The sequence below is a fragment of the Durio zibethinus genome, chromosome 22, assembly GCF_047325235.1.
Source record: "Durio zibethinus cultivar Kanyao isolate XHJ-2024 chromosome 22, ASM4732523v1, whole genome shotgun sequence".
NCBI classification, from domain to species: domain Eukaryota; kingdom Viridiplantae; phylum Streptophyta; class Magnoliopsida; order Malvales; family Malvaceae; genus Durio; species Durio zibethinus.
In genome coordinates this window covers 6831033-6853784 of record NC_143183.1, presented here as the reverse complement: position 1 = coordinate 6853784, position 22752 = coordinate 6831033, and the positions used below count along the sequence as shown (strand labels likewise).

General features: G+C 32.3%; 4 protein-coding genes across 7 annotated transcripts; 2 read left to right on the top strand and 2 right to left on the bottom strand.

The window, feature by feature from the left end:
• Positions 1–1312: 1312 nt before the first annotated feature.
• On the top strand, positions 1313–7162 carry LOC111307891 (uncharacterized). Of its 2 annotated transcripts, XM_089751434.1 has the most exons (4): positions 1399–2000; positions 2238–3994; positions 5789–5865; positions 6230–6369. In XM_089751434.1, exons 2-3 carry the CDS (start codon positions 2381–2383, stop codon positions 5819–5821), a joined length of 1647 nt encoding a protein of 548 aa, XP_089607560.1. In that variant the 5' UTR covers positions 1399–2000; positions 2238–2380; the 3' UTR covers positions 5822–5865; positions 6230–6369. The 2 variants fall into 2 exon arrangements, with proteins under 2 accessions (XP_022761934.1, XP_089607560.1); XM_022906199.2 differs by lacking the exon at positions 5789–5865 and having other exon boundaries at positions 1313–2000; positions 6230–7162.
• Positions 7163–7290: 128 nt separating this feature from the next.
• LOC111307892 (uncharacterized) lies at positions 7291–10412 on the bottom strand. Its single transcript, XM_022906203.2, has 3 exons — positions 9728–10412; positions 9205–9283; positions 7291–9070 (listed from the first exon to the last, which is right to left on the bottom strand). Exons 1-2 carry the CDS (start codon positions 9985–9987, stop codon positions 9223–9225), a joined length of 321 nt encoding a protein of 106 aa, XP_022761938.1. The 5' UTR covers positions 9988–10412; the 3' UTR covers positions 7291–9070; positions 9205–9222.
• Positions 10413–14371: 3959 nt separating this feature from the next.
• On the top strand, positions 14372–18463 carry LOC111307889 (uncharacterized). Of its 3 annotated transcripts, XR_002692227.2 has the most exons (11): positions 14372–14457; positions 14577–14691; positions 14855–14930; positions 15181–15324; positions 15743–15801; positions 15891–15958; positions 16046–16097; positions 16473–16646; positions 16794–17393; positions 17467–17732; positions 17839–18463. XR_002692227.2 is itself a non-coding variant. In XM_022906195.2 (10 exons), exons 1-10 carry the CDS (start codon positions 14450–14452, stop codon positions 17680–17682), a joined length of 1512 nt encoding a protein of 503 aa, XP_022761930.1. In that variant the 5' UTR covers positions 14372–14449; the 3' UTR covers positions 17683–18463. The 3 variants fall into 3 exon arrangements, 1 of the variants encoding a protein (XP_022761930.1); XR_016331968.1 differs by lacking the exon at positions 16473–16646; XM_022906195.2 differs by having other exon boundaries at positions 17467–18463.
• A 432-nt stretch (positions 18464–18895) lies between these two features.
• LOC111307300 (amino acid transporter AVT1H-like) lies at positions 18896–21110 on the bottom strand. The gene is made up of 3 exons (XM_022905316.2): positions 20764–21110; positions 20007–20614; positions 18896–19563 (listed from the first exon to the last, which is right to left on the bottom strand). The coding sequence occupies exons 1-3, from the start codon at positions 21026–21028 to the stop codon at positions 19024–19026; spliced, it is 1413 nt and encodes a 470-aa protein (XP_022761051.1). The 5' UTR covers positions 21029–21110; the 3' UTR covers positions 18896–19023.
• Between the last annotated feature and the right edge of the window lie 1642 nt (positions 21111–22752).

The window sequence follows — 22752 nt, the reverse complement described above, 5'->3', positions numbered from 1 at the left end:
TTTAATATACTTATTATCATTTTAATTTAAAGAAATCTAAAAAACATAAAATATTATAAAATATTAAAAGTTTAAGAATTTAAATATAATATTTAACATGTTATGATTATTGTTTTTGGTTATGATTTTTAAAATTATTTTATCAATTGTATAATCTTTTCAATTTATCATATATTATAATTTTTTTTTGTGAAAACAAAGAAAAATTAGAACAATACAAAACTATAATTTTTTATGAAAAATTTGTTTATTGTTAGGTATTGTACCTCACAAATATATAATAAGATTATATGTCACAAAAAACAAAAATATACAATATAATATTAGAAATTTACCCTAAAATCACATTTTGAATTTAGATTTGGGTTTTCAACTTACCAAAATGTGCCTAACATTTGACCTTGAAAAGCATGAATGTACAAATCACCTCCTATAAATATAAAAATTTCAACCTCATATTTTATCATGCAACTAACTTTAAACATACGGTAGATTTAAAATTTTAATTGAAAATTTAATTATTAAACACATGTTTCTTAATTGGAGCTCCATTGAACAATTTTATTAGTGTTTCATTCGGGGATTACTTTTATATTTTGTATAGACGTATAGATGTATAGATATAAATAATTAAATTAATCATTAATCAACATTTTTAATAAATTTTTAACTAAATTATGTAATACAAATAGATAAAAATATTTTTTATTTAAAATTTTAAGAAAGGTAAATATGATATTAGTGACAAAATTACAAGGCGAGTTTTCTTGAGTGAAATTTTAGTAAAAATTATTATTGAAGATTAATGATAATTAAATCATAAAAAAATTGATTTTTGCTTGAAATTAATTAATTTATATCAGTTTGATTATTTTTAATTAATAAAAATAAATTAATTAATTTTGATTAATTTTTAATAGAGATCAATTAAATCAATTTTTTAATTTTTAAAATCAAATCGATTGATTGATTGCTCACTTCTAATCTTACTAAAACACAGACCAGGAAGTTGAAAATAAAAATACTAAAAGAAAATTCCGAAAATTTTTTAGAAAAGAGAGTCGGGTCAAAACCTTTGACACAAAGGCAACATACTGTGCAATAATACATTAGCCAGCAGGCAGTGGGCTACTCAATTTAATAAGATTAATTAACTTCTCCTAATTTGGCAGTTTCTGAATGAATTTAATTAAAGAATTAAGCAAACAAATGTTTTTCTCTGACCAATCATTTAATAGTAACTTTGAATCACATCATTTTAAAAAAGAAAGGAAATAAGAAAGCAAGTTCCCCTCTTTTTCTGGCTCACATGCAGCCTTCCCATATTGGACCCTGTCTTGGACCCTTCTTATTCTTATCTATTCAAAAAAGAGAAAAAAAAAAAAAAAAAAAAGGAAAATCTAGAAAAACCAAAATTACTTAAAAAAACAAAAATTGTAAAATTTTTTCTTTCTCTTCTGTTCTGCTGTCTTCAGCCCCAAATTAAAATTCCAATAACATTCACAAAAATTTCAATTTCAGAATTTCACCTTTTAAAAATCCTTCTTTTCATCTCTATACAAAAAGGAGTAACTTGGGTATTTCTCCTTTTCAGTTTTTGATTTTTTTTTTCTTTTGTGAACACTTCTCTTCTTTTCTTTTTTTGTTGGGTTTTCTTGAAAGGTGGGGTTTTGTTTACTTTCTTTTATAGTTATTCTTTTCTTTGATTCTTTGTCCATCATTTTTTCCCTTAACTTCTTTACCAGATTCCCCACCTGGGTTTCTTATTTTAGTTTTATTTTTATTATTTTCACATAGCCACATGCATTTTCTTCAGTTTGTCTGATCTGGATTGGATCACAAGGTTCTTTTTCTTTTCTGTTTCTACTTTGAAGAACAGTACGAGAGAAAGTGAAAGGGAAGGGGTCTTTGGTGGGGTTAAAAGCTTGACAAATCTCTTCTTTCTTTGTTGGGAGAGCAATCTTTGGTTGCTTGGAAGAAAAGGAGAAAGAAAGAATCAGGTCAGATTTTTTTTCCTTTCTTCCATTTTTTTTGGATCTCTATTTTGGGTCCACCAAAGAAGATTCTTTTGTTTTTCCTTGTTGTTTCTGTTATGATAGTTACAATAACTGTCTAATGTTGTATTTCCTTGTGGATGGAATGGTTTTGGCCAAAATTGCAATGTACTGTTCATTCTAGTGAAAGTTATGAATTGTTTGTTTTTTCTTTTTCATTTGTTTGAGTTTGTTGGTTTGTAGGGGGGAATAGTCTACTTCTGCTGTGCTTACATTGCTGGGGGCTTTTGAGTTGAAATTGAGATTTTTAGAGTTGAATGATTGAGATTGGGTTTCAATAGGAATAGCTGGTCTTGGAATTGATAGCACATTTTGACTCCTGAGGCATGGCGGGTATTGATGTTTCTAAGTATGCACATAGCGCTGTGCACAAGGCTGTTGCCACGAGGGATTATGCCAGTCTCAGGAGGATACTTGCTGCTCTCCCACGTCTTGGTAATCCGGCAGAGATTCGAACAGAAGCAGCCTCGTTGGCTGAGGAAGAGAAGGCTGATGCGATCGCTGCTGTGATTGATAGGCGTGATGTTCCTAACCGGGATACTCCTCTTCACTTGGCTGTTAAACTTGGTGATGAAACTGCAACTGAAATGCTTATGGTTGCTGGTGCTGATTGGAGCTTGCAAAATGAACAAGGATGGAGTGCACTTCAAGAAGCAATTTGTAATAGGGAAGAAGCTATTGCTATGATTATTGTTCGGCATTACCAGCCTTTGGCATGGGCAAAATGGTGTAGAAGGTTGCCTCGCCTGGTGGGAACTATGCGAAGGATGAGAGACTTTTACATGGAAATCACATTCCATTTTGAGAGTTCTGTGATACCTTTCATTTCCAGAATTGCTCCTTCAGATACATATAAAATTTGGAAGAGGGGTGCAAATTTAAGAGCCGATATGACTTTGGCTGGATTTGATGGATTCAGAATTCAGCGTTCAGATCAGAGTATTCTTTTCCTTGGTGATGGTTCTGAGGATGGGAAGGTTCCTCCTGGATCACTTTGTATGATCTCACATAAGGATAAAGAGGTGATAAATGCTTTGGATGGTGCTGGTTCTCAAGCAACTGAGGAAGAAGTTCGACAAGAAGTGGTTGCAATGTCTCAGACTAATATATTCAGGCCTGGGATAGATGTGACGCAAGCAGTTCTTATGCCACAATTGACATGGAGGCGACAAGAGAAAACAGAAATGGTGGGTGCCTGGAAGGCTAAGGTGTATGATATGCACAATGTTGTTGTTAGCATCAAATCTAGGAGGGTGCCTGGGGCCATGACAGATGATGAGTTCTTTGCAACTTCTAATGAAAATGAAACAGAGAGTGAAGAGCTCAATGAGATCTTGACAGAAGATGAAAGGAGACAACTTGAAGTTGCTCTTAAGTTGGATTCTTCAGAAATATCGATTGAGAATGGTGATGGCATTATTGGGCATCGCCATAGTTGTTATGAGTCTAGGGAAATTCCCATCGAGGAGTCCAATGGTTATAAAAATGGAGAGACTAAGCCAGAAAAGAAAGGGTGGTTTGGTGGATGGAGGAAACGGGATTCAAAGCAAGACATGCAGAGGAAGATTGTGCCACCAAGAAGTTCTCTTTGTGTAGAAGAAAAGGTGAGTGACCTACTAGGTGATTCTCCATCTAGGAGTCAGATCAAACCTGGTAGACATTCTGTGGAGATTGTGGCAAGGGATGATCATCGGAGGATAAGAGATTCGAGAACATCTACTTCCATGAGTTTGGAGAGTGGTAATCGGCGTAAGGATAGTGGCCGTGAAAATGAGTATAAGAAAGGATTGAAGCCTATTCTTTGGCTTTCTCCAAACTTCCCACTGCAAACTGAAGAACTCCTACCGTTGCTTGAGATTCTTGCAAACAAGGTTAAGGCGATTCGTCGGTTAAGGGAATTGCTCACTACAAAACTTCCAACAGGAACCTTCCCAGTCAAGGTAAGGTCTTTTTTTTTTTTCCCACTCTAATTGGATCCTCTTTTCATTGCTATTCGTTTTTGCAATCTTTTAGTGGAACTCTATGTGTTTTTTGCTTTAACATTTTTTTTTTATCTTTATTGTTCAGATTTATGTTGATTCGCATGAGGCACATGTTTTAGTGACCATATTCTTTTTTCTCTCTTATCTTATGATGTTCTGATCTCACCACTTGTCAATTTGGGGAAGGTATTTTTATCTAGAGGGATGTGTTTTGGGAATTTCTTAGGTTTTTGAAATCTTAGGCTGATCACCTGTACATTTGTAAATGATATTTTGCATGGTATTTTGATGCTTGCTTATTACTCAAAATTTGTGATCCATTAAATTAGAACTTTAAGTGAATTATCAGGAAAAATAGATGCTTTTCTAAATTAAGATGTTAGAATCCGTTTAATCTTATAGAAGCCACATTGGGCTTATACTTGACTTCCAAAGGGTTTAAGACCAGGATTTTGGTATCTGTGTGACTGGTATAAGGTACAGTTCTTCCCTTCCTTCTGTTGATGTATAGACTTGTCAGGTGAAATGGATATACTTACATTCTTACATTCTTTTAGTGTCAGTGCACCATACTCATTCCTCAGTTTTTGGGCTCTGTGCAAGAAATAAGAGAAAAATAGGGATTGTGGTTATATGCACTGAATGCTAGTCATTGCTGTAGTTATCCAGTAATGATTTGGAAACCCTATAAAATAACCTATATGACAATTCTATGGAGGTTTTATTTCTGCTTGCACATTTGAGCTTTTATTCCTTATAGTAGCTATCATGATAGATTTTTTTTGTTTCTTTAGTCCTTTGTTTTTTATTGAAGCAAAAAGGTCACCTAGTTGGTGCTTTTTTCCTCAAAATTACTTTCTTAAGATTTTGATGGTCTTACTTTAATTTCCATTTCCCAGCATTATCCAACTAAAAAGTTATGATCTGTGAAACCTTTGACTTTTTTGCTAGTTGTTTCAACCTTAAAGTTTGGCATATAGTGATTGAAGTGTGGGAGGTACTTACCATAGCTTTCTCACTACAGGCAATTGGAATGGAAATCATATGTTCATGTGCATGGGAGAATTGCTTTCTAGTTTTCTCTTTTCATGCTGTGTATACTTTCTTTTATTTTTGGTTGGTTGAATTGCCCTTTGCTGTAGGCTCAATACTTGAAGTCCTTTTTGACTCTGCTGTCACTTGTTCTTCTTGCATTAGAAGATCTTGATTTAAGTTTTATTTCCTCTTTTTTCTTGATAAACTTTTTTCCAGGCATTTAAAAGCTGCAATCCTTTATTTGTTTTTAATTCTAATCCTTGATATACTGACAATGTGGTAAACAAAACTTTATTGTGTCTAGGCATATGCTTCTTGGGGCTAAAAATATTCTACCTTTTCTTTTGGTTGTTTATTTGTCCATTCTGCTCATGAGCTATATCATGACTTCCAATAAACTATACCTGTTCCCAGAATATGACACCATGCATGTTTTAAGCTTTGCTTGGTATAAAGGATGGAAAACTTGTTAATCCAATGGTTAAGATTCATAATCACTTTATTACTATGTAGCTTAGTCATTAGATTAACAGGTTTTCCATCATTGCCCCTTTCCATCCTTCCTACAAAGCAAAGCCTTGACCTCTTTTAGTATATTTGTTCATTTTGAGTCCAGTGGTGTGTTCCAGATTAATGATGTACTTGGTTTCTGACATGATTATGGCTTTATGGGTTCCTTCGACCTTGTGATTGTGCTCTTTCTCCGTGTCTCACCAGGAATGCCATAAACAATCATTTACATTGAATTGAGTAGAGGTCATGAAGCACAAATTGGCATAAAGATGTCATACTTGGTATTTCTTTTCAGATAGCATCCCTTTTTGCAATCAAAATGTGGTATTTATTTGTTTATTTGTTTGTAAATAAAATTTATAAAAGATAATTTCAGTTACTCATTTGTATATATTTTAGTTAGGATTCCCCAAAATACTCTTTTTAAGAGTAGAAGTTTACCTAATTTTATGGAGAAGTTTTTGATGGTTAATTTAGTTTATCTATATTGTGTAAGGAGTTGTTGAAATGGAGAAGTGCATCTCTGGACTTGTTATGCTAGAGGCAAAAATCTGTGACTGCATGAAATGAATGCAGATGGTTAAGCTCTACAATAAATAATATTGTTTTAACTTTTAACTAAGAAGTCCTCATGGTTGCCCTTAGGTTGCTATCCCAGTGGTTCCAACAATCAGAGTGATGGTTACTTTCACAAAGTTTGAAGAATTACAGCCTGTGGATGAGTTCTCGACACCCCCTTCTAGCCCCACTGCTGGCCGAGAAAGCCCTGCAGCTACACATTCCTCGGGTTCATCTTGGTTTCAGTGGATAAAGGCACCATATCACCGCCCTAGCTCATCCAATCATAGCTACAATAAGATAGAAAATCTTCAAGATCCATTTGCAATACCTCCAGATTATACTTGGCTTACAGCTGAAGCAAAGAAAAAGAAGATGCAAGAGAAGAGCAAATCAAAGAAAGGTAAGAGTCCGAATCATTGAATTTAGGCTAAGATCCAGATGTATAACAAGTTCCAGCTTTCCAAAGGAACTCCATCAGATACCAAATAGCAAATAGTGTTTCATTAATTCTTAAAATTTGTGTCTCTGTTAATGAAAAAAGGAAATAGAAACATAGATTACAGGGGCTGTTTTCTATCAAGCGTGGATAGATTATTGGGGCTCTTTTCTATCAAGTGTGGATAATCCCTTCTGTTATGGGAAAATTTCGTATATTGTTGTGGGGATGGAAAAAGGGTGAAAAAATATGTGATTCTTACAGCATTTGCTTGGCATTTGGTGGGATGTTACCCTCTTTGGATTACTGATTTACATCCTTTACGTTTGACTAACTTTTGACTACAGTTACTGACAGAATTGGCAAAGTTTTATTCCTGGCAGCAGTGTCAAGTTTTAATGCTCCTTTAGTTTTTATTTAATTTTTGTAACCATTTAGATAATTTGTTAGAAGAGGTTATTAAGTTTTCTTCTTGTGAAATGTGTCTTTTTCTCTGTTTTTTTCCCCTTGCATCCCATATGGACAGGAATCAAATTTAAAAGTTCTTGTTTTCTTTCTATAATTTATCTGTATTTGTTCCATTCTTTTTGGGTACAATGGACCGGAAAAAAAGTCCTTGCATCTGTGCTATTGTAAAGCAACGTTGTCCCAAATTCTGATGATGGCATGATTGATGGAGATATAATCGAATATGGCAACAGTTTCAGAATACCCTTTCGTTGAAAAACTGTGATGCCCATGGAGTCAATTCATTCATTATATTATTCTTTGTGCATAGCTCCATTTATCATATCACATATTGGAGCTTTCAAGATTCAAACACTAAATTGATGTTTCAAGAAGTCTTGTTCGTAACACAGTTTCCTCACCACTACCGTAGAGTCAAATTCTGTTTTCACCTCAATCATTGCTTATTCTTAATGCTGTGAATGTTGGAAATGCAATTGGAAGGATCCAGTTGAATCTAGAGCAAAAACATTTTTGGATAACTGTGACTTTGATTTTGATGCTTTGAGTCTGGTCTGACTGGCCCTTTTTCCCTTCATTGAATTACCAACCTATTGTAAGGTTCTTGACCTAAAGGGCCACCAAACAAAAGTCTCTTTGGTTGCATGGTAGAGGAATTTCTATGGTATTGTAATTGCGTTTTATCGTTGGATTTTTTTTTTTTTGGTTGTACCGTAATTGCATTTTATGATTGAATCTTTTAAGAGTACAATTATAAAACTACATATAGCGAACGATGGGAGTTCTCTCATTATGCATCCGAATGAAACTTTAGTGCTGATAAGAGTAAGCACCTTGGTCTTTGATGGTGTGCCTCTTTCATTGAAACAAAGAATTGATAAAACATTTTGTTTCTTTCTTCTGCCTGCCAATGAGGCATTGATTACTAAAATAACAAATCAAGCTAGGCTAAGGCCTAACCGTCATTTCAAATTCACTTCACATTCATGTTTGGCAGACATCAAAACCTTTTTTCAATACTATTTTGTAACTGTTCCAAGTTCGACATATACATATATAATGAATTTGAAAATAATGGAATTTGATTATGCTGCCGTGTGGTAATGTGTCCATCCAAGTATGAATTAAGACAAGTTTATAAGTTTAATATTTCTTTATAAAAAGTAAAGTGGCAACAATTCAATCAAATATAAAAGCATCTTAGCAATCATGTTTTATGTTAGTGCTGTAGAGGCGTGTGCATTTATGCTATGATTGTGGTAATGAGCAAAGATTTCGACAACTTGTCTTTTTGGGGTCCTACTAGGATCTGCAAACCTCATAATAATGTCAAGTTATAGCCATGACCAGCATTGTACAGATTGGAAACTTTGAATTTCCTGGGAAAATTTTCAGTTCCAAGCCAGCTCCGTTGGCCCTTGTCGAGATCATACAAAACAACTAGAATGTTCAAGATTTCAATAATTTCAAGGTTAATTGAAGATTTTGACGCAGAGTAAAGGAAAATTTTGAAAAAAAAATTATAAGTTTCTTGACCTGCAGTAATTTCCATATGATTTTGAACTCATATGATCACTAGATTCACATACCAAAGGGGCCAGTTCAATGACAAATGCACCTAAAAAGAAGAGGAAACATATGCACCTGTTTTGCTATAATTATGACCTATTTGCCTTTTTTTTTTTACTTTGAGGGTGGGGCACAAGGGAACACTCAAAATTAACACCCCTGCCGGAGAGGGGGCCATGCCTCTTCTCCCCATGCCTCAGATTTAAAGACATTGATTGAACAATGAAGACTCTTGTTGGCACTAATTAAGCAGCAAAACTCATTTTTCATGCATTCCTTAACCATAAACGAGTCTTTATACTTGACAAATCTGTCTGCAATGCATCCCTACTTTGAACAGATAGCCGATCATTTGTTTCAGCTAATCAGTTTTGGGGCATTGTTGAATCTGATGCAGCATATTTCTGTCAGTACTTTCTGTATCAACATGTGGGGAATTGCATTTTTGAACTCTGCAAATTTAGCTAATAATGAATAAGCAACATCTTGCACTAAGCAGTAGAATATTCATGTAAATCTTCTATACAATTCTCATCCAAGATTTTCATAAATTAGCCATTAAGGTCATCTTGAAGAAGGACCGTACCTATCAGCGAATGTTGCTTCATTGAATTGCACAAACGCATGAGTTCCTAACTCCCTCCAGCTCTCCATCGTCTGACACACTTTTATGATAAAAAACAAACAAAGACTCAGAAATATAGAAAGTTGGTTTAACAAGTGCATTTAAAATATTTCAGAACGAGACACAATGAGAAATGTGCAGTCAACTAGCTTGGAATTCTCTTCCTATTCTCACTGGATTTATCACAACGACAGCTATAAAGTTGTAAATGTGAAACACATGCCTCGTTTTGTTGTCCCAAAAATATTTTTCATTTCATAAATGTCCTCAAATTAATTCAAAAACTGCCAAAGATTGTTTATTGACTGAGGCCTTTAGCTAGCTACAGGGTCAAACATAAGAGGGTAAAAAGCTACTTCCATCGGAAAGATGGGCAGATGAGTAAACTTGTTACGCTATTTGCTGTAAATTTCCATTTTTTGAACTCGCAGGTGTTTAGGTATCAATATCATGCAAAGATATGTTATATATAAGATAATATTACCTTGGCTCAAACTCCTGAACATGAGCAATATCCTTTCCATGAGCATCTGGCCAACTTACTTTCCTCCTTTCTGTTTTTAACTGATTCTCCTCGTCTACTAGTGTAGTTGTTTTCTTGAGATTACTCTTGCGAGTGGGAATTAGTTCAATGTGAGGCCCATTTGTCCCAGCACTACTACTGCATCTACTGTTGCTGCTGCCACCATTGCTGATCCTGTCTTGGCCTAATTGTAATTCATCATTATTACCAACTTCTTCCATGACCCCATCTTTAATAGTCTTTCCCACAGCAGACCCCTTCTTGATGTTGCTGCTGCTGCTTCTGTTGTTAATTTCTTCACCTTTGCTATCCAAATTCCTTGATGGTACATAGCAAGAGCACACTAGAGCAGTGCACCTGTTCTGCGCCGACGCCGCCAGGAGTACAGCCCTACACAAAATATCCTTTCAATATATTTGCTTCCTAGCTACTTATTGATCATACCAAGACCAGAACCCTGATTTGTTTATTATGTCTACTTGATCAAACCAAACAAAAATGGTGAAGAAATAGCTTCATGTATATATGACATATGATGCATTAGTATAACTTTGCTTTACATAGAAGAGAGTGGAATAGGAATAGGAATTGGAAGATGTGATGGAATTTTTAGGTTAGAAAAAGATGGATGGTTGGCTGGATAAAGAAGGCAAGTGCATGCAATTATGTGTTGATATAGCATCTCCCTCTCCCCGCCCCCCCCCCCCCCCCCCCACTCAAAGATGTTTTCTTTTGCTTTTTCCCCTCAGCACTCATTAGTGAGGTGAAAATGGGGTGAAACAAAAAAGGATTGGCCAACTTTTAACTGTTTCTGTGGGGTGGAATGTATATGTTTTCATTGTTTCGTTATAGTTTGAGATAGGCATCTTATCTTTTTTTTTTTCCTTTCTCATTTGTTTTGCCTTTTCATGGCACGAGAGCCTGCAATCAATAAATGGTAAAGAGAGAAAATAATTGTAGTTTCACAGGACATTAGTATAGGGAAAAAAAAGGAATAAAGAGAGAATTAATCTAAAACTTCTTTTTGTTTGCAAGGTGGCCTTATATAAATGCTTTGTGTTTTTGGGGTTTGGGGGGCTTCATTTGTTAGGGTTTAAAGGAATGTTTTATAATTAACATCAAAATCAAATCTTTCAATTCCATTTTTCCACTCTTCACATAGTTTTAATCTCACGAGATGGTATTCCAAATATTCTTTTATATATTTAAATATGTTCATTGCTTTTTATTAGTATTTGAGATTATCTGAATTTAAATCCTAACGAGTGATATTAAGATTACTTTTCCAACTTATTTACTTTGGCATTTTGTTCATCATCAACGTCCAAAACAAATTTATTTTTCACTTAATTTCTCTCTTCTTTGGGCACATTTGGACAAAACTGCACTACTACATTCAAAATAACACAACTGGGTATCGATTTGGTCCTATTATTTTAATAGCAAGGAAGATATCTGGGAAAATTAAATTAATTTCCTGTTTAAATTCTATCATTTGTATATAACTGCTCTTAATTTATATATGTAAGATTTTGTAGGTTGACTTTTTTTTTTTTTTTTTTGGTGATCTTTTATACTGATTGTAAAAAATATTTCACACGTCAAAAGTTATTCGAGTATAATTATAATTATAATTTTTATTTGCATATAATTTCAATATTTATGTATTTTATCATCAATTGATGAATTAATTTTAATATATAAAATTTTTCTATTTTAACAATTTGTTTTTTTTTAATCAGTTCAAATATCTATGGATTCATTGTTTGCTTACCAACTTCATATACAACTTAAGAAAACACAAATTAATTTTTTTTTTTTTTTTTATGATGGATCAATGGTGATATAAAATTTAGTAATTGATCCAAAATCTCACAAAATCATACATTGATCGACATGTGATTGGTGGATTTCGAAACAACCTGAAAACATAGAGAAGTGAGGATTTTGAATTAAAACGTAAAATATATTTTTATTTTTAAATTATAAATATACTATAACCTAAAATAGAAGATGTGAAAATGGAGGTGTTTGAATAAAATAAGTTTGATTCCCGTTAAAAAAAATTTTTAATAAAGTTTTCCTGTCAAGTTATTAACAAAAAAAAAATATAATAATAAAGATATTCCTTATGTTCTTGCCAAGTTTTATTTCTTTTCCTGATATGTAGAAGGTCATAATCTAGGAAACATTATTTTATTTTATTCTTCTTTGTTGATAATTTGACCGGAATCAAACTTATTTAATTCAAACACATCGATTTGAATATCTTTTATTATGAGCAATAATTTATTTATAATTTATATAAAAATACAGATATGAAGAATTTTTTAAATTGATTAAATGAGAATGATTGTTAATTATATTTCTAAATTATCATTTTAGTAATATTTTTATTATATATTAAGATTTATACAATAAATAAAAAGTGAATTAATTTACTATAAAGTACGTTATAATATGCTAGAATATTAGATTTTGAAAGAAATTAATATACAAAAGGCCACGTAGACACTGTAATTTCTAAATTTTCATCCTAAATATTTTTATTATTAATAATATTTATTCAATTTATAAGTAAGAAAATTTTACTTTATTAAAATATTTTTTAAACGGGTTTATTTGATAACAGGTAAAAAGTTAAACTTTAGACTGAATTGCATCATTTTCAGATGTTTATTTAATTATAAATAAGAGTTTTAATTTCATTAAAATTGAATTGCAGATTTCTAGTTTTTTTTATTAATCTTAAAAAATAAATGAATTTGTTTGATAAATAAAAAATTAAAGTTTATGCTGATTTTTTTTATTTTAAGAATATTATATTTTATATTAACATTAAAAATAATAAAATTTATATTAATTTGATATAATTTGACATGTTAATACAAAATTTGATTAATGTATTTTATTAATTTTATTTATTTATAAAATATACAATTTATATGTTCAAAAATATATAAAACAAAGAGTATTTAGTGTCATGATAAAAAAATACTAGTTAAAAAAATTATTTTAATGAGAATTTCAATTTTAATCAAATAAATAAATTAAAATAATTAAAATAATTAATTTAAAAATAATTAAAAAATATATAATTTAATCTATATACTTAAAATAAACTTGATAATTTGTATTATCGTATCATGTAAAATATTATATTTATGTCATGTTTTATACAAAAATTTATATAATTCAGTTCATGTCGATACGAAAATATAAAATATAATTTTTATATTAAACCTATTTATAATTTTTTAAACTTTTAAGTCATGTTATTTTTATATTTTTTATTTATATCATTTTTATATTATATCATCATATTATATTTTAAATTACCTAATCTAATTTCAAGTTACAGAAAATGCGAAAAGGAAAGGTGCCACCGCCTTTCTTCAATTCTCTTTTTTCTTTAAAATTTTTTAATTACATTTATTTTTATTTTTGTATTATTTTTATTGTTGAACTTTTTTGGTTTTTTAATTTTATTTTTATTATATAAATTTTGTAAAAAATATTAATGAAAGTAGAGATAATAAAATAATTTGTATTTAATTAGTTTTGGTTTGTATTAATTTAACATAGGTGAGATTTTTTTAGATATCAAAATCGGATTGCAGTTTTCCCTTTTTTTTTTTTTTTTTTTTTTTGTAGAAAATGGGATTAGGTTGGAGATAAATTAAAGCTATTCCTTCTCGTGCAATATGTTCACGTGACATTTCTTTTATTTTTTTATTTTTTTTTAAATATTTGTTTTTTTAGGTTTTTCTAAAAAAATTTTTACTTTTATTTTTTAGATTTTTTTATTTTTTATCAGATAAATTAAGATAAAAATAACAAATAATCTTATCCAATAAGTTTCGATTTATTTTGATTTAATTGATGTGTATTTTTTTAATTCAAGATAATTAAATTAAGTTTATATTTTTAATTAGACTTTGGTAAGAATAAAATTTTTGATATTATGTCTCGATTTTAGTATATATAAAAATATATTTTTTATTTAATTTTATATTTATATATAATTTTATTAAAAAATATTATTTAATACATTAATTTAATAATTTTATGTGTGGTCCAATTTGATTTTTTTTTATCTTTTTTATTAAATAATTTTCTTTTAAAAATTAATTGATATAAGGATAACAAAATAAATTTTATCCGATAGGTTTTTATTTGTTGTGATCAAATCAATGTCTTTTTTTAGTTTAAATAAAAATTGGATTAAATTTTATTTTTTAAAACGATTTAGATTAAGTCAGAATTAAATTTAAGGTACTTGGTCAACTTCTTTCCTTATATATAAAAAAAAATTTTAATTATTTAATTATTATATATTTATATATATTATATTAATAAAAATATTATTACGACCTTAATTTAATAAAAAAATATTTTCATATGATTAAGTTATAATTTATATTAAAAATATAAATACATTTATTTGTCTTTATATTACCATCCATGATATAAAACTTTTATTTCTTTTATTTTTAAAACATAATTAAAAAAAAAAAAAATCGTGTGGCAAAATGCAAGTTTAGTTCTGGTATAGAATAGAATTATAGGAAGTATTAATATAATTGAATATAGGGCACTTCTCGTGAGTCGACTCGCCCAGTCGCCAGGGTGGCTCAAAATTCCAAAACTCAGAGCAATTTAGCTGCAGCATTCCAACAAACAATGAAGAGGTGGGAATTCGGCCAAAAATTAAACTGATTTCCTTTCTCAAAATCTTTCCTTTTCCTAAATTTAGATGTTTTCAGTGCTTATTTCGCTTTTATTGATGGATTATCGGCTATAATAACAGGATTGTCGCAAGAAAATTTGGCTCAAATTTTTATAGATTGAGAATTCCATGGAGGCCATTTTGCACTGACGCATCCCAAATATTATCTAGGTCAAATGCTGGTGACCCTAAAAAGGTTTTTTTTTTTTTTTAATTTAAATTCGCATGCTTAAAGTTTCGGCTTTTATTTCACTTTTTTGTTTCGATTTCGATTTTAAATGTGGTTAATTTTTCTTTTGGTCTTTGTTCAATTAGTGCAAAATATTGGATTCAGTTAACCCTTTTTTTGAACATTTTAGGAGAGTGAAGGTCAACAATATGACATTGCGATTGTTGGAGGTGGCATGGTTGGCCTGGCTCTTGCTTGTTCCTTAGGTAGCTAAATTGTTTGTATTTATAATACATTTGCTTGTTAAGTAATGCAATTTATCTTGTTCTAGAGATATGGTCCATCAATTTCGTGCAAGTATAAGCACGCATACAATAGGCAATAAGTGCGTGCTACTATAAATATGTATGATTAGGACTTCCGTAATCTTACAGAGCATGTTCTTGTTGATGGCTATAAAATTCTGAAAGGATGAAATTTTTAGTTTTTATACTACATTACAATTTTAATTTGCAGCTACCAGACCGTTAACAAAACATTTGAATATTGCCATCATCGATAGCAATCCGGCTTTGGGGAGAAAACACTTCATTAAGAAAGAAGACCTCCCTGATCCCAGGGTCAGTACAGTTACACCTGCGACTATATCTTTCTTCAAAGGTAAGAAACATTATCTCTCAGCCAATTTTAATCCTTATGGTTTTGTTTTTCTGAGCATTTTGCAGAGCTCAATGAATAGATTTGTGCTAGCATCGTGCAAAACACTGAAACTGAAATTTAAAGTAGAAAGTTAAAAATTGGTTATGTTCTAGAAAGAGCTACAAGATTATGATGTTAGCAATGATTTGTTAAATTAAATTTGATTATTTTAGGACTATTACTATTATTTGTTACGACTATTACTATTATTGTAGGACCCTCCATCTGTAAGGTAAGCAAACAAGAAAGAAACCATTGGCCTAATTAATTTTTAAATATTGCTTTGATTAGTTGATGTTTTCCCTTAATTAGCTATAATATCCCACACTTGTTTGTTATGTTTATTCTACTTTCATAACAGTTGTAGCATACTTTGCAGATATTGGTGCTTGGCAATATGTTGAGCGGCATCGACATGCCTATTTTGATAAGATGCAGGTGCTGGCTTTTATATTTCCTTTTTTGCGGATGATGTCTGCTTATTATTGCCTTTTATTTACTAACATATTTACTGTAATTTACTATAGGTTTGGGATTATACTGGTCTAGGTTATGCAAAATACAATGCCAGGGATGCTGACAGAGATGTACTCGGGTAAGCACCTGCTATAAACTAAAGCGACAACTTTTGTTATCTTTTATATGCTAACACCTGCATGCTGATTTTGGACTCTGTCATTAGGTGTGTGGTGGAGAATAAGGTGCTACTTAGTTCTCTGCTGTCACGTGTGCAGGTATTAATAAGTTATGCAACCTTTAGCGTAATTACTGTGTCTCACTTAAAGTTTTTTTTTCCTATCATTTATCCTTGGAACAGTTATTTGGGCCACTGTTACTGTTGCAAAGAAAAAAAAATTACGCACTGATATTTGTTAATCTTCTTCCTTGGAAAATCATGCCTAGTTTCTGCATTCCTGTTGTGCCCCCCCCTCTTCCCCTCCCCCCCCCCCCCCCCCCCCAAAAAAAAAATATTAAACATTAAGAATGTGGTAATTTCCTGAAAATAGGCACATTCCCAATAATAATATTGTAAAAACATGCAGCTTGTTTTCTCCTATGGTCATGGTTTTACAGTCGTAATTAAACCTCAGAAAATTAAATACTTTCAGGATACAGATTTGCAGAAGAAAATATACCCATCAAGATTGACTTCAATGTCTATACTACCAAATTGTTCATCCTTGGAAGTGGACAGCACATTGTCAGTAACTACATTATTCAGTCATGGGCGTTTAGTGAAGTTAGAACTGGAGGATGGCAATAGCCTATATGCAAAGTTGTTGGTAATTAAACTTGCACCTGGATGAATCATATTGCTTGTTCTGAATATAATAGGATAAAAGTTTTATTAGATGTTTTACAGATTTTCTGAATGACATTTTTCGTTAGTAAAATTTTATTGGTGTCAAGTTACATGAGATTTATCTCAGGTAGGAGCAGATGGTGGAAAGTCACGAGTTAGAGAGTTAGCAGGATTCAGAACAACTGGATGGAACTACTCACAAAATGCCATCATTTGTACTGTAGAACATGCTGTGGAAAATCATTGTGCATGGCAGAGGTTTCTACCTGCTGGTCCAATTGCACTTTTGCCAATAGGTGATAAGTTTAGCAATATTGTTTGGACTATGAACTCAAAAGAGTCTTCGGAGTTCAAATCAATGAGTGAGGATGACTTTCTGAAGGCTGTAAATTATGCTCTGGATTATGGGTATGGTCCTCATCCTACATCAAGCTTATTGGGTAATGCAGACATTTTTTCTTGGTTCAAAGGAGATATCTCCAGGTCGGCTAATGATTGCTTTGAAATTCCACCAAAAGTAGTCAAGTTGGCCTCTGAAAGAATGGCTTTCCCATTATCCTTAAGGCATGCTAATGACTATGCATCAAAGCGTGTTGTTCTAATTGGTGATGCAGCTCACACTGTACATCCTTTGGCTGGCCAAGGAGTTAATTTGGGTTTTGGAGATGCGTCTACTCTTTCAAGTGTCATTTCTGAGGGTATTGCAGTAGGCATTGACATTGGGGAGGTATGTATAGAACTAACCATTCTGCTTAATTACTCATCTTTAAATGTTGATGTTTTTACTTTTTTTTTTCCAGGTATCATTACTGAAGAAATATGAAACAGACAGAAAACCAGCAAATGTTATGATGATGGCAGTTCTGGATGGTTTTCAGAAGGCATACTCTGTTGATTTTGGTCCTTTAAATATTTTACGAGCTGCTGCATTTCATGGGGCTCACTATATTTCACCACTTAAAAAGAGCATCATCTCTTATGCCTCAGGGGAGCAGAGATTGCTACTATTTTCTTGAAGACCTTCATAAATGTGTTTCCGGATGCTAGATAATCACAGATAAATTAGGTAAGAGTTTTCCCTTCATCATCTTGTACCGGAGTAACTTTTTTCGGTAAAGACCAAAAGAATAATTGTAAAATGTAACTTTGATATGAGACGACTTGCATGTCAGGGAATAGCGCCTTAGTAGTTGTCAGAAACTGTGGAAGCATTACTTCATGCATTTTCGTTCTGTTAGTGTTCTGTCTTTTGGAAAAAAAGGGGGAAAAATTTCTTAATGGCCACAAATACGGTTATACTGAAGAAGAAAAAGACTCTCATTCCGAAAGAGAGGGAGGGGGTATTCCAAATGGACTACAAGAAACCAACAAAGAGGTATCATATTCCTTGTGGATTTCAAGAGGGTAGGTGTGGTGTGGAATGATTTATTATCAGGCAGCCAAGAATTCCAATGATTCTTTACTTTTGTTTCTTTGTCCTCTTAGTTGTATTCTATTCTCTGGTATCGAGCTTCTTTACTTTAGCTTGAATCACATATGCTAAAATAGATGGTAAGAGATTAAGAGGAAAAGATAGAAAATTTGAGGTTAAGCCTACTTCCGATGAGCTCTCAAATGGATGTATTTGAGAATCCATTTAGTTTGAGAATCCATTTAGTGTTAATGTGTTAAGCATCATGTTTTCAACAGATTCTCTGCTAGCTACAAATCCTAACTTATGTTTCATTCATATTGTTTCTACTCAGCTTATACATAATTTGAATCTGAATGGTTAAAAAATTGCAGGATATAACTACCACTTAAATCTGTCTTAATGTTTTTTTTTTTTTTTGGTACAAATGAGATAGTAATTTGGAAATAGGGGAAATATTGCAGATAATGAGATTTGAACTTTAGATTTTCTGATTTGATCTATCTTAATTTATTATGGTTTGTTTTCACTTGTGAAAATGGTGACATTCAAATTATCAGTTTTGTCAGAAAAAAAAAATCAGCTCATTACTGTTACTTATAGCAGTCTTATGTTTCATTGTAAAACCTCAGTTCAACCATAAACAAAAAGATTTGCAAGAAGTGGAATTTCAAAAAGCTGAAAACAAAACTACCCCTCTGAAGAAGATATGAAAGAGGTGGTGTATTATGAACTTCAATCCACAAGAAGAGTATAGCAAGTCATCAGTTCAACTGGCTGATGTCAACACTAGCATCTATGAAATATAGTAATAAAAGATAACAAATTCATGGAGCAAAATGAAGTTGCAGTTCTTCAGCGTCCAAATGACTTTACGCTATCTCAATTATTTTCCATATTAAGCGGCGAGAGAAAATGGCAACCCCGGAAGCAAAGATTTGCCCTGTCAAGTTGAGTGAGCTGTAAGGAGGCTTTTTATTAGTAACTTTGCGGATGAAATGGTTCCAAGTACCCCAAGAAGTGAACCAAAAGCAATGAGGGAAAGGTTAAGAGTGAGGAGACGTCTGGATATCAGAGGCCAAGAAAGCTTGATGTAGAAGGCACAGGGTAAAATCAGGCAAATGCAGATGCTTACAAGGGAGCCAGTGAGGCTAAGCATATGCTCGAAATATGGAACAGAAAGAGCAAGGGCTAGTATCAGTAGAAGGAGAAAGGAGCCTACGCAGCCTCTTATGATCAACTTCATGCGACAACTCAGAGAATCCGGCAAATTATGCTCAAGCTGAATGGCAAAAGGAGCAAATTCAAGTGCATATTTAGTCATGGGAGTCAGCACAGTTGACCATAATGCAATTTTTGTCACAAAATGGTGTTGGGGTAAGCTGAGGGTGATCTGAGGGTTGACCTGTGGCCCAAACAACTTGGCACCCATGAATGCTAGGGCAGTGTAAAGTGCTGTGACTGATGCAAAGCTCACAATAGATACCTGGAATCAAATGCATAAAAAAACCTTGGTCAGTTGCAATATTCATGCTGCAGATATGCAATTGCTTGCTTCGTATATTAATAAAATTTTGATTTTTAGATTCTGCTTCAACTTTAAGTTTGGAATCAAGGAATACCAAAACGTAAGCAGATTCCATGCTGATGAAACAAAACTGACAATGAAAAGCAACATGGCGCATAGAGTTTTATAAAAGTTCTAGTGCTACAACAGCCTTCATGGAAAACAAATTAGCGTAGGAGATTCAGGGGGAACAGGGGAACAGATGACAGTTGGTTAGGAAGAATAGATATTTTATTATAAACCTATTAGTTTTAGACACGATACGAAAATAAAAACGATACGAAAAAAGATACAAAAATGACACATTTAAAATTTTAACAAAAGGAAAAAAGAAAAATCTTCATAGCTATATATCTATCTACCTTAGTGAATTGTGATGGATCTTTCATGGCTTTGTATAAGTTGGGGAAAACAATATGGCCAGCATAACTGAAGATATAAAGTCCAGATATGGCAGGAATGTTTTTCATGTGTAGCACTGGTATCCTGTGGTTAGGCTTAACACCTCCAAAAATAGCAGTGCACACCACTGATGTGAAGATAATAAGTGACATGAGGATACCACCAGATGAAAGGAAAGATATGGAAGAAAGATCCCTCAACCAGAGACTTGGAAGTGCTATCAAAACGGCAATCATAGTTATCAGCTGAGATGTAGATAGCTTTACCCCCGGTAGCTTTAGTTCTGTCCCTGAGAACACTGTGATCAGATTGTCATTTAGTGAAATGGTATAAGACACAAGGGCCATGAAAATTTCCAAGTAGATGAAAGTTGCTGCCAAAACTCTTCCTTTTCTTCCAAATGCATTCTCTCCAATATCAGCATAGCTTTGTGATTGGGGATTCCTCTCAAGACATTTGCCGAGTAGATGAGAACTATAGGTGCATATAACCCCAAGTCCTACAAGCAGTAAAACAGAAGCCCATCCTCCATTTTCTAGAGCATATGGAGTTGATAACTGGCCAAGACCTGTTTTTACATGTGAACTACAATACGTTATTATTGAGGAAAGTAAGTCGTGTAAATAAATGTAAAGTGGTATCATTCATTCCTACATGCATTTTCTGCATTGGATCAAACAAGTAAACAAATATGCAGAGAGAATTAGAAAAGCTAACCTATGAGCATTCCACTCATATTTAAGACAGCATGAAGAAAAGAGCTATTAGCCCCAGATTGTTGATTGACATCTTCAGTCTTTACCATGCCCTTGATGCCGCTATTATCACATTTGCACACTTCATTTTCTTCTATACAAACATCACAGTTCACCTGTTTCAAAGCCAAGTTTGCACCATGGATTGTCTCACTTGCTACTTGGTGATGAGAGAGACAATTTGATTCAGGGCATGACAATTTTGATTTCCGCAGCTTTCCCATCATTCTTGGTTCTACTTCCAAAAAGCCTGGGCCAACAGTATCAAATAGTGAATATTGCTCACCCTAAACTTGAGAAGATACTTGACTAAGCTTTACATAAGAAGCCCAAGAGTGTCTCTATTTATAAATAAAGGGAATTTGGCATACATTGCACTAATTACAATTTGAGAGAATCTTGCTGTAACATATAGATACTGCCATAGATATAATTGAATCGGAGTTTAGTTCAATTGATTTATATAATCATATTTAAAAGATGACATCCATCAGATCTAAAATTCAAATCTTAATATTTGTAATCTTTTTTTTCTATTTTAAGATTACGACCTGCTTTATAAAAAAATATTGTTATTGCCTTAAAAAAAAATTCAACAAATGAATGTATATGTACATGTTATTGTATATGATAGAAGGAAATTAACACACGTAATGCTATAACTACCATTTGCAAGATTCTGTAGCAATTATAGCCATATGATCAAGCATACGAGAGAAGGAATTAAAGAGATCAAGTGGACATATCCACAACTAGATACTCTCTGCCATATATACACCAATGGAGCTGGGCATACAAATGGAACAATTGGCTATCATTCATATTTTCAAATGGAAAGTTCTGAAACATTCATTAAAGCCGGCTTTTTATTTAAAAAATATAAATCTTCCTAACAGTATGGTGTAAGTTCCAGAGGATTAACCAAGTTTCCAAGTCTTTAGGCAAAAGCAGTAATAAAAAGAAATACCAACTTTGTAAAAGATGGTTATGCTATTTTGTAAATTTAATGTCCATAATAAAAGATTAGAACTCGAAGTTGGTTCATGGAATCAATTTTACGATGTTACATCTAATGGGTTTAATATTCAAATTTAATCACCTGCAATTTTTTTTTATATCCAAATTACAGCATCTTCATAAAAAAAAAAAAGACTAACATGAGTGAATTTCTGATTGAGTTATTCTACAAGATACATAAATATATATATATATATAAGTTGTCGAAATTGTGCATAAAGAATCCAAATAATGATGTAAGATCGAAAACTATAATTCATATCAAGGAACCATTAATGTGAATTTTCATAAAATTGATATGGGTTTTTGAGTTGGTAGTTTGGTTTCAAACTACATTAAAACTTGGTGCTACTAATCATCTTGGTTGGTTACTATGATGTGTGAAAATGGGCAGGTGCGATGTATTGAAATTAGGCTGCATTTGAGATGCATGGATGGAGGATCGAACAAGAATTTCTTTTTACTTAACATTATTCGGATGATATTTAAAATGTATTTTTTTTGGGGGGTAAATATCCTTTCGTAAGAATTCCAGGAAGTAGTACCGTCTGAGGCGGAAAGTTGATTATGCCAAACGAACCAGATGAAAAATTAGTGCAAGGTCCTGGCCCGGTGCTAAATGGGTAATAAACTAAAGCCAAAATTTGGTTCCCACAAGAAAATTTGCAATAAAATAACAATAGTTGGAATTTTGGTAGGGGGGAAATTGATGCCAAACGCATCTATTATGAAACTTCGAAGTGGACTCCCGTTCCAATTTACTGGTAAAGCTATACCCGATGCTACCTGCATTGACATCACTGTGGAATATATGTATAGATCCTGTTTAAGTTTGCCCATTTTCCTGTATTAGATATTGAAGCAAGATTCATGGCAAAAGCAGACATATAACAAGGATAAAATTTTATAAAGCAAAGAAACTTCTTTTTGTTCT

Coding starts and splice junctions, on each gene's coding strand:
- LOC111307892 (XM_022906203.2), bottom strand. CDS start 9,987: ATGGAAGAAGTTGGTAATAATGATGAATTACAATTAGGCCAAGACAGG. Junction 9,284..9,727: donor GTTCAGGAGTTTGAGCCAAG/GTAATATTATCT, acceptor TTATCATAAAAG/TGTGTCAGACGATGGAGAGC.
- LOC111307300 (XM_022905316.2), bottom strand. CDS start 21,028: ATGATGGGAAAGCTGCGGAAATCAAAATTGTCATGCCCTGAATCAAAT. Junction 20,615..20,763: donor TATGAGTGGAATGCTCATAG/GTTAGCTTTTCT, acceptor ATGTAAAAACAG/GTCTTGGCCAGTTATCAACT. Junction 19,564..20,006: donor ATCCATCACAATTCACTAAG/GTAGATAGATAT, acceptor ATTTGATTCCAG/GTATCTATTGTGAGCTTTGC.
- LOC111307889 (XM_022906195.2), top strand. Junction 14,692..14,854: donor ATGCTGGTGACCCTAAAAAG/GTTTTTTTTTTT, acceptor TGAACATTTTAG/GAGAGTGAAGGTCAACAATA. Junction 17,394..17,466: donor TAGGCATTGACATTGGGGAG/GTATGTATAGAA, acceptor TTTTTTTTCCAG/GTATCATTACTGAAGAAATA.
- LOC111307891 (XM_022906199.2), top strand. CDS start 2,381: ATGGCGGGTATTGATGTTTCTAAGTATGCACATAGCGCTGTGCACAAG. Junction 3,995..6,229: donor CAGGAACCTTCCCAGTCAAG/GTAAGGTCTTTT, acceptor GGTTGCCCTTAG/GTTGCTATCCCAGTGGTTCC.